The sequence below is a fragment of the Pelobates fuscus genome, chromosome 7, assembly GCF_036172605.1.
Source record: "Pelobates fuscus isolate aPelFus1 chromosome 7, aPelFus1.pri, whole genome shotgun sequence".
NCBI classification, from domain to species: domain Eukaryota; kingdom Metazoa; phylum Chordata; class Amphibia; order Anura; family Pelobatidae; genus Pelobates; species Pelobates fuscus.
The window spans coordinates 166002346-166018394 of record NC_086323.1 but is presented as its reverse complement, the minus strand read 5'-3'; the positions used below and the strand labels follow the sequence as shown (position 1 = coordinate 166018394).

The 16049-nt window shown below is 36.1% G+C and overlaps 1 protein-coding gene across 1 annotated transcript in view; it reads left to right on the top strand.

Moving 5' to 3' along the window:
• CACNA2D3 (calcium voltage-gated channel auxiliary subunit alpha2delta 3) overlaps window positions 1-16049 on the top strand; it is an 868261-nt gene that overhangs the window by 824299 nt on the left and 27913 nt on the right. Inside the window, exons 32-35 of the mRNA XM_063428162.1 lie at window positions 5257-5332; window positions 6313-6365; window positions 9838-9893; window positions 10381-10492. Coding sequence (XP_063284232.1) covers window positions 5257-5332; window positions 6313-6365; window positions 9838-9893; window positions 10381-10492 — 297 coding nt within the window. The remainder of the gene's footprint in view (window positions 1-5256; window positions 5333-6312; window positions 6366-9837; window positions 9894-10380; window positions 10493-16049) is intronic.

The window sequence follows — 16049 nt, the reverse complement described above, 5'->3', positions numbered from 1 at the left end:
GCTCCATTAAGACAGAAAAAATTATCCAACTGCCAATTCCAGTTTTACTTGATACTATCACCACTTCACAATTCTAATGTGTCCAATAATATGTTTTTTTTATTTTACCAAAAATGTTTAACACAATTATATAGTTTGTGTTCTCAGTCATCTTTGTCCAACTTTATCGCAAGAAAAATTAATGAAAGGTCAAGTGGCATCACATTTCTCTGTAACATCTCTGCTTCCATGTCATATATTTTAAACAAATTATACTGCATGGTTTAACGGGAGGCAGTGTATGCCAGAAAAATAACCAACTTCCCAAGTATAACTTGACATCCATTAAAGAGACACTCCTGACTCAGAAAGCACCTTAGCTTGCTGAAATGCTTTGTATGTGAAGAGTGTGTCCTATTTTTTTCATTTGACAAAGATTTCAATATTTCAATAAATTAACCTTGTTACACCACCCTGGCTTTCAATCAGACTACAGAAACTCTTGCATCTTGGCTTGTTTAGGTTTGTGAAGCTAAATTCATGAAGCAACAATTACCCAGAGCACCTGCCTTACACAGACTTTTCATTAAGCTGCATTGGGCAGTCTGTGATTGGACAGTCACAGAAAGTCTGGGCGGGGTTAGAAGGGGAGGGATTGCAAAGGCATCAGACAAGAGATCTGCAGATTTTGCAAGCTTTAGATAGACCTCCAGTGTAAAACAATTCATAATTAAATGCATGCATGTTTTTATTTGAGGTATATTTTACTAAACAGTGATTTAGCTTTTTTTTTCTTTTTTTGAGCAGTGGCGTGTCCCTTTAAGTTTGGCTTATACTGTAAATCTTTAGGTGCTGCTGATGTCCCAACTTTAACAACTTAGCATTAAAAAACAATATGACATCTACTGTTCCCTTACACTATGGCGAGCTTAAAAAAGGCAAAATGGGTGCTATTCTAGAGCTACAATCTAAGTAAGTAACAACACCTCTCACTTTTCACCCAGTATAGCACCTGTTTTGCCCATCCTTTTGTTCTTGTAATCAAATGCAGCAAATTTGCCCCTTGTTATCAACATACAGACTACCAAGGTTTGCAACAGTCAAGTACATCTTTAAAAAAGTTTTCAATCTATTACCTATATAAGAATTTAGCTATATAGACAAATCACGGACTGGTCATTTATCAGAATCATAAAACTGATCCAGGTCAGTGTAATAAGGCAGGGCTTGAAGGTCACATGCTGCTCAATAAGCAAATAATGAAAAGGGCATTTGCAAACCATGAGAAACTCACATTATAAAAATGGAGTGATGGACCTCAATACATTTTCTCAAAGCATTGTAGTTATTAAAAATCCTTCTCTTTATTGAGTCAACATAAAACACACGATAATTCGGGACAATTAGCTCCTAATTTGAGCAGCTTACAAACCGCACACAGGAGGACAAGTACAAAGATCAATATGTTTCATATTCTTTTAATACATTTTCATCTGTGGTGAGAGGAACATAGTTTTCTATATAAATATATGCTCAGGAACGCAACAGAATTAAGTCTCCAGAGGGGACCTGGGTGGCTGTGACCAGAGTGATCCCTGTCATATGCGCCTGACCCAAAACTTTACTATAAGAATAAAGAATGAAAATTCTCCCCCCTTGGGAGTACTTAATGAGGGGTCCTCCGTACAAAGTCAAATAACTTTATTAATCCATGAACACAATAATAAGTAGTGAAAATAATGTGTGAAAATGAGCAGGGTATGTAGATAAACAAGCTGTGGTTCATTTGAGAATTCACACTTTTGCGTATTTATTTTACTGTTTACCCACTTGTAACTCAATGCTGTCAGTTGTCCTTTTTTCGTGTGGCTAATTGGCTGTTCCTTACTCTAAGAAGATAGATCATCTAACAGTCAGTCATCACCATGAGGGCTGTCAGGGTTGGTTCAGTGTGGCCCAAGTTAGCTTTGTTGGCTATTAGCAAACCGTGCCAACATACATAAGTTACAAATAGTCATCTCGAACCGATCTAAAACTATTTTTTGTTTCTCAAATGATTTTTCTTCACAAGGTACTTGAACAATCAGAAAACTCAGTTTGTGTATTCTATCGCCCTGGACGTCTGACACAAACTGCCTTAAAAACAGTGATAATGATAGTAATAGAGAAAGGAGCTGCGGGTATGATTATTTCACGAAAGACCTGGCATTTCAGAGTGCAGTTAGTGTCTTGCATCAGACTGGGCTGGCCCTCCATTAATGGGTTTAAATTTAGTTCTGAAAGAAAACCATCAATTACAATGTTCCTTGGCTATAATCAGCAGGAAATGATCCAGTTTGCCGCAAAATAGCCATTAAAAAGTAACAGAATCATGTACAAAAAAAAAAAAAAAAAACAATTGTAAAAGCTTCAATGCAATATTTTCCAGTATATATTATTTTTTTATTTTCTTAACAGTCAAATGGCAATATGGGTAACAAATATGAATATATACCAGTATTTAGTGAAATTAAATATAGTTTAAAATTGCTAGAAAGGTCTTTTGAAAAAAAAAAAAAGTATATTAATTAAGGTGAGAATACAAAGTGAACTCAGAATTAAGATCAACATAGTTGAATTTTAAAATTCTCTGGTAAGCTATTCTTTCAGTACGGCTACTCTGGCTCCAAATTTGAAAATTACTTAGAATTCTCAGTTTTGTAAAGAACCTCATATGAACTGCATAGTGTTTGTAATGTATAAGTCGAAAACCAGCTTCCAGCATTTAGCCACTGCAGAACTGAACATCAATGTCAACCTTGCTAATGTAGCAGTTAGTAGTTAATTTGTCGCAACTTGCTTATTACAAACGCTATGGTAGCTAGCTACCAATTAGCCAATCATAATCTAGTAAAGCCCTTTGCTTTCAGTCATTCAGCCATCGCCATGCCAAGTCATCAAGTAACGTTTGTATTAACTTATGGTAGCATGTGATATAGAAGGGTTAAAAATAAAACCTAGCCCATAAAACCAGTTCAAACCAATAATACAGTTGTTTTTTTTTTTTTTAAATTATTCTAAAAAGCCATATTGGTTTAGTTGTTATATTAATCTACCTTACCATAGCCAATAAGAATCCAGTTTTACAAAATGCTTCAAGAAGCCATTGTTGGTGATTACTAGGTTGCATAGAAAGTCAGACCACACCACTTTTTTTTTTTGCAAAGCTCGGAGATCGTGAAGGGGGGGTCTGTGTTCATTGCCGATGTTAAAATCTGCGCTACCTAAATGTGGATGAAGCAGGGTTTTGTTCAAAAATTAAAACATGAAATAAGAGGATTCATTTCTAATGTTCCTTTAAAACTTGTGGATTTGTGGTTGTGGTTATGTGCAAAAACATTGCAGACATCTGATACTTTGTTGGCAGCACAGTACAACACAAATGTAGCCATATGAGAAAGTGATACATTTCCAGTTTATCTGTTTGTTTCAAAATATCCAATAGGGTTGATGGATTTAACCTCTGGTCCAAATGAATCCATATAGACCATAGTGACAAGCAGTCAGCCTCAACTGCCTCATTTTCTGACCACTAGTCCTCCCATTTTGTTTATTTTATGCATTAAAATCTAGATTGGTTTCTAAAGAGACACTATAGTCACCAGAACAACTACATTCCCTTCACGCTTTTTGCAGTAAACACTGTCTTTTCAGAGAAAATGCAGTGTTTACATTACAGTCTAGGGACACCTCCACTGGCCACTCCTCAGATGACTGTTAGAGATCCTTCCTGGGTCATTGCTGCCTAAAATGCATCACAACAATTCAGTATCTCCTCCCTCTGCATGCAGAAACTGAACTTTCCTCATAGAGATGTATTGATACAATTTATCTCTATGAGGAGATTGTCAGGGTACCTGAAGTCTCTACCTCGGAGGAGGTTAGACTTCCCGACGGCCGTTCTCAGGGGGGCTGATTCATCCAATCCTCACAGCTCTCAGAGTCTTTCCCACGCCGGCCGCGAGAGTCCCGCTTCCTTTTATGACACGACGCTCAGGAGCTGACGTCATGACGGCAATCACATCCCGACCTGTCAATCTAGTTCGGAACAACGAATCAGGGCTCGGCAAGGGCGGAGTCATCAATTAAAGAACCAGGGTATAAAAGAGGGATGTGTCTAATGGTTCATTGCCCTGTCGTGGTTCTAGCTTGTCTGGTTCCTCAGTGCTCTTATGTCTATTGCTCTATTTGGTTTTGACTCGGCTTGTACTATCGTTCCTGTTTACCTCTCGTGTCCTTTGACCTCGGCTTGTCTCTCGCTTACCTGTTCTCTCGTTCCCTCGACCCCGGCTTGTCTCTGACCATTCTTTGCTTTCTCCTTACGTTAGTCCGGCCATTCTAAGGTCCAGTATACGTACATCTCTCCTGTTCGTACTCTGCGTGTTGGATCCCTGTCCCGATCCTGACAGAGATGCTGATTGGCCAGGGCTGTATTTGTCTTGTGCTGGCTTTGCCCCTGATCTGCCTCCTTGTCAGTCTCAGCCGATCCTATGGGGAAGCATTGTGATTGGCTCAGGCAGTGGGCTGATGATGTCAGCAGGCAGTGGGCAGGTCAAAATGAAACAGGGAAAAAGCAGCTCCACATTTGAATACAAGTAAGATTTTACTATATTTAGGGAGGCAAGAGGAGGCCAGGAGAAGCAAAAGCCCAACCTTCTCCGATGGATTCAGATCTTATAAATCATAAGATATAATAAGATACTATCTCCCTCTCATTGTATCTGTTGAACAGGATAGAATTAACCTGTCTGCAGAAAATATGCAATGGTCAATATTTTATGTGACCGTAAAAGCACTTCAGGCCTAATGTTTCCAATTTAAAAAAAAAAAGTAATATTCCTTATATTTTATATCATTAAATGCATGTTGAATTCAGCCTTTTCAGTAAATAGTAAAATTATTTTTTTAAATGTCTATTCTATTGACTCACCTCCCCAAACAATGATTATTTCATAAAGATGATGTAAAATCTGAAACATATTTTCCCCTGCAAGAGGTAAAGTCCACTGAACTGCCAAGAGGTAAAGTCTCCATTTGAGGTCTTTAATTTCATTAACCAGCACTCTGTCACTTGACTCACAAATAGGAAGGACTTATTGTATTATTTATTGTGCAAAATTTAAACTGTTAGCACAATGTTTTTGTTTGTTTAGATTTGCGTGTAAAAAAAAGCCTATATTGTTATATTACTGTTTATTATTCACGTTAATTACATATTTTTTGCTGTCCTTTGTTTAGAATTACATTATATGACTATCAAGCTATGTGTCGAACTAACAAGGAAAGCAGAGACAGTGCTCATAGTTTACTAGACGTGAGTATCATTACTAGCATAATATTGTTTTAAAAGTTAAATTCTATCTAGAATTTTCATAGAAGTATTATTGGGAAAACAAAACTATTTGTGAATAAAACTTAAGTATAAATGAGCTACTTTTCATCACCAAACTGTAAAATAATATACTGCTTATAATGAATGTCATACAAAATATCCACGTAAATTAGGTTCTTGTGCAAAAGGAGATATTCAAAGTATAAGTTGGCCCAAGTGATACTAATTCATTAAGTGTTTTGTCTTACACATCTTCAGACCTAATTGTAAGTTGTCCCTCAGTAAGCAAGGCCAATCAAAGATATATGAAACATGTGAATTTTGAGTCGGGGTCAACATATTTTAAATAAAGTCCAAGATGATCTAGACTAGAGATACTCCGGTAATGTTCACCGTTTACTTTTAAATCCATTGACACAATAGCTCTTATTACATTAGTTATATAATAATATCAGGTGTAGGTAACCTTTGGCACTCCAGTTGTTGTGGACTACATAAACCCTGAAGCTTTGCTAGCATTATGACTGGAAGAGCATTATGGGATGTGCAGTCCACAACATCTGGTGTGCCAAGGTTGCCTACCTCTGATATAAATTGATAGGTCAGAAAAAAAAAGTTCTCATTTTCTGATGTTGAATCAAAAGAAGGTTAAAACTATGATAGCATGTCATTTCCAATCGTGCCACAAAAGTAGAAACTACTCCATCTTGGCTCTAGAAGCGCAATCACATTTACAGAGAATTCCACATGGTATTTTGTTTTTTCTATAAAGAAACTTTTCTTCTGCCTACTGATTATCTCTTGCTATCGGGGACTATGAATAACTGTTTATTATATATGATCAGTTCCCAAAAAAAAAAAGTTTGTACATTACTGGGCAGTTTTAAAGTTCATCTCTTTGTATAAAGAACCTTAAAATCTAAAAAAAAAAATGACCTTTTCTCCTCATTTTCTCCTTCCAGCCATATAATGCCTTCTTTGCTGCGGTAAAATGGATGATGACAGAACTTATCCTGTAAGTATATATGAAAGATGCTAGCATACTATTCTGTACAATAAATGCAGTTAACTCTTGACAGAAGATGAGGTGGGTGTTTGATGACCGTTAAGGACAGGAGTGAAATATTACCTTTACAAGAATTCCCAGCAATAATGTTTTGTGCCTTTTCTTCATTCCGAAGGGATGTCACGGGAGTACTAGAATAATGTGGCACAGTGGAAGTTTTATAAGGAAATATTCGAGGGAACATTCTACTTTCTATATAAAGACTAATGATTAAATGAATGCTAAAGGAGTCACTTCAGGATACTTTATGTTATACTGTCTCAATGTAATATTTGGATATAGTAATAGTACTAGTGCAGCTTTAAAATGTTATATGTGCACAAAACAAATACTCTGCTCCATTCTGCCCCTGGTATTGAATGAAGATGTCATATATGCATCACATAATGATTTTGTTGGGAAGATCTATTTTTTGTTTTGTGAGAATCCCTCAAGAGCAAATGAATCATTTTTACTTTTTACCCCCAATTTTTTTTTTACCAAGTTTCTCAGTATCATTGGAAAGCTGCGGGACTTTGGAAACATATTGTTAAACACATATTACAGTTCAGGATCTTAACCTGCCTGGCAATACAAATGAGACCAAATGTATTTATTGTGATTTGCTTTTTGTAATGGGTAACGAATGTCTGTTTCCCTCAGCTTGGGTGGGCTTCTGTCAGTGGATCAAACTGTCTAAATGATTCATGAGGTCACTTTGTGATTTCATGTTCTATAAAATGAGTATTGTGAAAACTCAAGGCAGACATGGAACAACTGGTCAGGTGTTAAACTCTGGTCATATGGCAAATGGGATTGTTTTGTGCATGGAAAATTCGCATCCACTATTTGTAAGTAAGAAGCAAACGAAGTACATTTCCTATGCTCCTTCTTATTCCCATATTGCTAGATGTTAATACAATTAACCCTATACGAACCGATGACAGAATAATTCCATCATAACATCATAACAAGTATCCCACTAATTTAATAAATGCGCTCTACAGAGCTGAAAATGCAAAAAATGCAGGACATAATATACTAGCATTAGGGAGTAGATTGTGATCCTTAATTGAAATAAAATTACATATATCACATTTGTTGTATAGCAACCTGAACAACCTAAAACTGTTTTTAATGATGCATGCCGATATTAGTCAGTGACTAAAGTTGTCCATACTTATATTATTCAACATTATCATGTACGGAATGGCATTAAGACATGCTGCATCCAGAAAGAACTCTTTCTATAGTAATTATTATATTGCAGAACATCATGGGACATGATGGGACGTTTTACTTCTACCCATCTCTTTATTAAAGGAACACTATAGTCACCTAAATTACTTTAGTTAAATAAAGCAGTTTTAGTGTATAGATCATTCCCCTGCAATTTCACTGCTCAAGTCACTGTCATTTAGGAGTTAAATCACTTTGTTTCTGTTTATGCAGCCCTAGCCACGCCTCCCCTGGCTATGATTGACAGAGCCTGCATGAAAAAAAAAACTGGTTTCACTTTCAAACAGATGTAATTTACCTTAAATAATTGTATCTCAATCTCTAAATTGAACTTTAATCACATACAGAAGGCTCTTGCAGGGTCTAGAAAGCTATTAACATAGCAGGGGATAAGAAAATCTTAATTAAACAGAACTTGCAATAAAGAAAGCCTAAATAGGGCTCTCTTTACAGGAAGTGTTTATGGAAGGCTGTGCAAGTCACATGCAGGGAGGTGTGACTAGGGTTCATAAACAAAGGGATTTAACTCCTAAATGTCAGAGGATTGAGCAGTGAGGCTGCAGGGGCATGTTCTATACACCAAAACTGCTTCATTAAGCTAAAGTTGTTCAGGTGACTATAGTGTCCCTTTAAATGCTTCCTCTAAATAAAAATGTGGCATTTAAAATGTTTAAAGAGATTAGTTTAGATACAGAATGATATAACCTTTAGTAAAGGTCATTGTAGAGTGTGATGTATGTGTGTGCTCCTCACTTACCAGCACAACTACAGGTTATACCTGTAAGGCTTAGAGGTAAATTCTTGAATTTTTAAAGCAATTGTTAAAACACCATGAGGGCAAGGCAATCAAATTAGTTATTGTGGGCAGTTGCTCAGAGTTCTTATTACAGTTCCTGTTACATCCCAATAAACTGGAATGGGTACCAACATTTGCTATCTGACCAAGAGGTTAAAATCCACCAATAGAAACATTATGTATTATTATAATGTATAGCATTCTATTAAAATATGACTGCAAGGGTAAAGCATCTGATACATTTTATGCTCTACATTTCATATGTCTCATGAATGTCACAGTATGAATTGTCCATTGTTAGCGGGAGAATGTTACCCTGTACTAAAAGACTACGTGGTGGTGAAGCCTGTTCCATTCCTGGTTGTGCAGCATAAATAATTTTATGCTACTTACCCTATTTATCCAATATGTTTCCCACTCCCGTAAAGCTTTGTCTTTTAGCTTTGTTTTACAAATTGCTGAAACATTTTAGCCAGATTCAAAGATTGGATTTCTATAGAATGTCTTAGTTAATATTTTTCTTCTATGCGATCGTTACTCAAAACACATGTGAGCATTCACTTTCTAATCATATCTACAGTGCTGCTGATATGAGGAGACTTGGGCAACTCACGCTGTTCACGGAGACCGTATTACAAGGCTATGTGTCTTCGCCAAGAACATTCTATAAATCTAATTTTTTATCAAACACACAGTAATGAGAAATAACAAGGAACTAACGTTGAAGTGACGTTTTAGCATTGAGCATTTGTTCATGGTCTGGATGAAGAACAGATCCGGTGTTCTGGCTTCCTTGTCAATCCATCTCAATAAGATGTGTCTGGTTACAGTTTGGAGAAAACGGGCTGGATTTCAAACTCCATATAATCTTTGGCTCCACTCAAATACATGACGTCAGCATTCTAGCCATCATGCTGAACCCAGCCATTATTCATGATTGTGCCCAGTACACACATATACTTATTTATGTGCATGTGTAGTTGGCTCTATCACTGACTCCTTGATGCATGGGGAAGCATCATAGGCAGTCAGTCATCTGGCAGGCTTTCCGTGAGAAACCCTAAATAGTGAAGGGAGTTATGACATGACCTTTTATGTTTTTTCCAAGATCTAGAACAGGTATCTTAAACTGCGCCCTAGCTGTTGATGGCCTACAATTCCCAGGATTCTGTGAATGCAACGGATGGCTAGAGAAGCATGGGAGTTGTAGTTCTGCAACTACTGGGGGGGCTAATGTTTAAGATGTCTGGTATAGAAATATTTAATGATCTACCATGTAACAACTGAAATCACACAATATCCTTTCATAATCAAGAACGAAGTCTTTTGTTATTTTTCCATTTAAACAAAATAATATTTGTTTGGTGGATTTTGATAGCATCTAAAATGCTCTTATCATTTCTGCAGGTTTCTGGTGGAATTTAATCTATGCAGTTGGTGGAATTCAGGTCATACAGTTAAAGGTAAGAGATATACGAATTTTTTTTAATAATTTTTCAAAAATAATTGTTAAAATAAATAAAAACACTTTGGAATATGTATAGGCTGATTCATCACATGGCTACGTGAGAATTATTTGTAGTTAATACCTGGTATGCTCATCCAGAAGAGGTTGTATTGAGTTAGTAAGGTAAAATAAACTTTTAGGATCGCATTATGTCTTGAGTAGAGGTTTTTGATCTTTTTTATGTTTAAATTATATATTTTTTTAAAAAACATTCATTGTTTTGAATTTCAAGCAACATTTTTTTTTACAATCTAAATAAGACACATGTAAAAAAATTCATGAATTGCCGAAAACTAGTGCAGATATGTCAGTCTTCCAAACAGAAAGATGCAGTACCTAGAAATAGTCACTGGGTGGCGAAGGCAAGAAGGATATGCTTTTATAATATTGAACTGTATGTATCGTTGCTGCAGTTTCTATAGAGCATTTCCATTTCTTTCCAGCACAAAGATTGAAACAGACCCTGGAACCTTGCGATACGGAGTATCCAGCATTTGTATCTGAACGCACAATAAAAGAGACAACAGGCACCATAGCATGTGAAGATTGTTCAAAGTAAGCTCTTGCATTTTTCACAAATCTTGCTTGTTTATTACCTTTGCATAAAAGTTGCCTTTTTTCTCATCTCTTTTTGTTTTGAATTCATGTTGTTTAATCATGGTATTTAGTAATGTATCATTACATATATTTTTTTTAGGAATACAAATGTCTAAAAAAATCTAACCCTAGATAATATAAATTAAGGTATATGCCCTGCTTTATCCCATTAACTAATAAATGGCCTTTTGCCACGACTTTTGCCACGTTATTACCCAGTGGAAAAAAAAGAGTGAAAAATTAAAAATATATCTACCATGGAAAGTTCATATATGGTTCATATTAGAAAATCATTTTATACTTTCACAAATATAAGCGTGAATATTCCCAGTAATTAGTCTATACATACATTAGTCAATTGACAATCTCAGCCAATCCCATAGGAAAGCATTGGGAGGCTATTGCACATGCGTGGCAAAACACTGCGCTGCATCAATCAGTATCTCCTCATAGAGATTGAATCAGTGCATCTCATGCAGCAGTGACCCAGGAAGCACATTTAGTGGCCGTCTGAGTGACTGCCAGAAGAGGTGTCCCTAGGCAGTAATTTAAAAACTGCCTTTACTCTGAAAAGGCAGTGTTTACATTAAAAAGCCTGCAGGCACAGGCTGTAGACACCAGAACAACTACATTAAGCTGTAGTTGTTCTTGACTCTAGTGTCCCTTGAAATATAATATAAGATCACAGAAAACCTGACATTTTTGTTTAAGAAAATATGTTCTTATCTAATTGATTACCTGATGCTCTGATCTGTATTGAAAAATTCCATCTCGCTTGACATGTGTATTCTAAATACATCACTACTAATAATAATAATAGTAAAAATCTGATCTGTCTTCAAATACTATCCCTGATTAATATTCACTATTTAAAAAACTTAGTTACATTGGCTGGTATTGTGTTGGTTAGAACCAGGTTGATTTAAAATCTCATTCTCCTCAGTGGGAACTCAACTCAGATTTATTTATGATTCCCACAAGTATTGCAAGGACCCTGGTAAGTTTACCATCAGTGCCGGGCTATGTTAAGCCTGAGCAAGTTTTAATCTGAATATATGAGACTAAGTCAATAGCTATTACCCAAGAATTATCTTATCATAGCAGCAACATTTGGCACTAAGCCTCTGTATTCCGTAAACCAAATGACCACATTCTTTTCCATCTTCTACACGTCAACTTGTTTTGCAATTTTTCATCTACTTCAAAATTAAAATTATGTATTTTCTCCATCTCTGTAAGCATCAGAGGTTTTTATTAAACTCTAATGTACCCAATGTGAGTGGTGGGGGCAGATTGCCAACATTCCTGTTTGGCTGCCTGTGCTAGGAGCTGTGGCTGCTATCGTTCCAAAAATGCCTATACAATTTTATGGCTGATCCGACAGGACATTTTATGTGTTGTACTGTGTTAAGCAAGTTATTGCATGTAAACATTGATGGCTAAACGATTTTTGAACGAGCATCTTTTCATGGAATGGAAATATCTAAACTTGACTTGACAAGAGCAGATTTAAGACTTTGGTTTTTTTTAGGGTAATTTTAGGTCACAGAATCGCTTTCCAAAGTAACCACGCAGCATTTGAGCTGCCGACCATTGGAAAGTGAGTCAAGTGCAAATTATAGCATTTAAAGGCGACTAAGATCTCTTTTTATTTGTAAAGAAAACATATGTGTCTCTCAAAATGATCTCAAGGCATCCATTATTTTGCAAATACTCCAGCAGGAAAGCCATAAACTGTACCCCTGATAAACCTCTAATGGCAACACAAGGGGCACTCTTAGCTGTCCAGCACAGCTATTAACAATCTGTATATTGTTTTCAGATAAGCACAAATACGTTTTACGTACTCTGGATAAATGACTGAAATACGTGTGTGGACCGTGATAGAGATTTATTCTACCTTTGACCATACACAAACAGAAGAACATTTTCATAAATGAGATTATAGCTTTCAAAACCTGATACGTCTCTATTTAAGGCAACCACAAAACCTCATACCTCCTCTGCCTGTGCTAAGATAGTCCGTTTCAGTTAGAGCTCAAGAAGCCCCCAAAGTTTATCTATTTATTTTTGTCTTGGGTTTAATGATCCTGAGTTTTATAATAGCATGTTTTTATTATCACACCCTTATTTAACACATAATAAGGGTGTCCAAGAGAAACTAAGAGGGTTAATCGAGCTAAGGGCTACAGTTCGTGACTGGCAGAATATACAGCTACTGTGACTGCTTTCAGTGTGTAACCTAGATGGAAAATAACTCGAAAGGCTAGTGTTACTGTAATCACAGGGTCTACTTGCCAGATAATGGGCTCTTGCTCTAATGAGGAAATTGAGGTACAACTAATATGCTTTCTCACAAAGGTTTCTTTACTTGTGGTAACCTATAAAATCTACGAGGCAAAGAAAGTTATGACACAGGGGAGAGGAGTTGAGCGTTGGTTGTTTGTTTGTTTTTCTAATCAGGAGGTCAGAACAAATGGACGGAAAGTCTTTGTAGAAATAGATGACCCTAATCTGAGCAAGTTGGAAGTAAGTATGTAGTTACAGAGATGAAAGAAGCTCTAACATTATGGTTCACAAGTAATTCTATTACTTTTGGGGTTACTTAGTGAAAGGGAATTGCAAATTCCAAGGCCAAAGAGGATTATTTGATCATTTTTCCTGTTCAGCTATTTTGTCAATTCTCGACATTTTCCAGTTGAGCAAAGAGTCGAATAATCCCATTTGTCTGGAACTCATGCAAGAACATTCCACCATTCTCACTTCTCTAGATGAAAAAACGAGGAGAAATGTGCCATTTTCAGAGGTTGAGAAGGTTTAGCCATACAGAAAACCAAGGTTTTTAAGCAAGGTTTTTAACTTAAACAGAGATGGAGAGGGAGGGGATGTTTTGCAGCTCCATTATGATTTTGGGGTATTTTCATATTTTTTATGCACGATATGCGCATAATAACAATGTCACGATGCTAATGGCTCTATTTATAAAGACAAACACTTACTAAGACATACACTGAGAAAGATTAAGACCTTGTAAAGCTCTGTGCCGGTTAGTGGTTTGAGCCCCCTCTTCATTCTTCATATAGGAATGGTGAAGGGCCCCTATATAACTCCTGGGCACTAGACAGCCTCATCAAGTCACCTTATGGTTAATCCTGCTGCTGATTAATTCAGTTATTCTTGGAAGTTTGTTTAAAGATCCATAATATTTACTATGAAATGTCATAGCCTGGCTCCCAAACTGAATTTAACCAGTGGATCTATTTACCTGGCTAACAAAGCATACTTCTAGCATGACATAAACCTGTCAATTAATGCTGCAAACAGACTCCCAGGACGTGGTCTTGAAAAGAAAAGGCATGTTGCACTTTAGTAAACAGAGCTGAGAGTACCAAACATGAATTAACTTGGAAACCAATGGTATGTGTCTTCTTATTGCTAGTCTAATAGAATTTTTTTTATCCCAGGAAAATTCCAGTGTCGTCTTAAAATATGACCAAATATTCATAGATATTTACTGAAAAAACTCAATAAACATACAGTTATAATAAAGAAATAGAACAGGAGGGCAAGGGCAATCTCAACATTGTCCAAAAAAGTGATATGACTAAATGTAGTGCTTTGTACTGTGTATATATTTTGATGTAAAATGTGTAGATGGGCATCTCAAAATGTGTTTTGCTTTTTTTTTTTTTTTTTTACTTTTATATATACAAACACACCATTCTGTCTATGACCCTTTAAGGTTAAGACTTTGGTGTCTATTTAAGTGAGGTGAAAAAGAAGAGATGAATTGAAAAGTGTGTTATTAGAAACAACATTTACTCAACGTTAATTGCACTAAAGGATCCTAAAGGATCCAAGCTTCACATAGTGGTACACTTTCTGTGCTTCTCATTTGATTTTATATGATTTGTTTTACTGTGTTTTCATGAGCCAGATGTTTTCTAAATGGCCAAAATAGAACAAGCATTATATGGAATGTAAAACGTTCACGGTTTGGAATTTCTACATTTATCAATGAATACAGCCCAGTAATCCGGCAGCCTTATTGGCTAACACATTTGGTATAATCATGCATACAGTGCAGTGTTATTAAGTTGATGGAATGTAAAATGAGGTAAATTAGCATAAAAATGTCACTACATTTAAAAAGCTTGGCTGCACTAGCTAATATTTTTTTGTCATACAGTATAAATTTATTATTAAGTTAGTTTGCTATGCAAATAATGTTTGAAAACAAGTGGAATTAAACTTATTGGGTCTGGCCAACTGGCAAGGATATTCTCTTAAAGTAAAAAAAAAAAATAATAAAGTGTTCTTTGGGCTTTCCAGAAAATACTTCATATAAGAAATTATTCTACAAAATTCCAGGTGTTGCTGTAAACTGTATTAAAGATTATTCAGAAAGTCACAGAAATAATTTGTATGAATTGTGTTTTTTAAGTTGGAACCAAAAAATGTGAAAATATGTTAACATGATGAACCATAAAACAGCCAACAGATATTTCAATTCAAGTCTACCTTTCAACTCCAAATGGAGTTTATCATTTGTACATTCAACACACATAGATGTCAACACACATAGATCACATCTTGACCGTAGCATCTGATACTCTGATACGTTGACCGTTTATTGATAATGTAGCCTTTGTGAGAACATGCAATTTCCTTCAAGACGGGAGAAAAAAAATATATCTAATCTAAAAAAAAAAAGCAATTTCCACATTTTGACAGTTTGAAAGTCATATCTATGACTCTTAAAGAGGAAATTGCTTCTCTCAGCCATACTCACTTCCTGTTAAGTTTAAATCCTATCCTGAAGATCTGCATTACATGTTTCCTACTCCTTGTGTTTCTCCCAAGATGAATATATTTCCTTTATGTAGGACCTCTTAATTTGTATCCTAAACTCTAAATGTCACAAAGGATTCTAAAAGTCTATGTATGATGTGCTAGATCTTGCTTTCTGGTGTGGTCTGCTGCACTGCAGAGGATTTTACAACAGATCATTATGTGTGGTAATGAGTACTGGGTATGGGAGGCACAGAGAGGTCTGCTTAACGGACATATCATGGACAGGTATATCCTGTTCACTTCTCTGTGGAGGAGTTTGAGCCAAGAAGAGGTGTGAGCAGCTGAGACACCGATTACATAAGAAAATATTGTAGTGTGCTGAGGGTAACATACAGGAGAAGTAGTCAAAAAAACAAGAACTGAAACTCTAGTCAAAAGTTAGGACTCTGGTGGCATGGATAAGACTAGTTAGGAAGGTTTGAGACAACAAGGACTTTAGGGCTAGTGGCAGACACTAGAGTGAGACGTTTAAGAAACCGGCAAGGGGTTTGAGGTGGAGAAGAAGTTGATGGTTTAAGAAGAGCCTGAAACTGTAGTCTGATTTTGTAACTGCTTAATCACTAGAACCTCAGAGAGACACACGAAACACACACAAAAAAAGAAGAGTGACATAAGATATATATCAGGTCCTTGAGAATGTCCAGCATGATCTCTATTGATG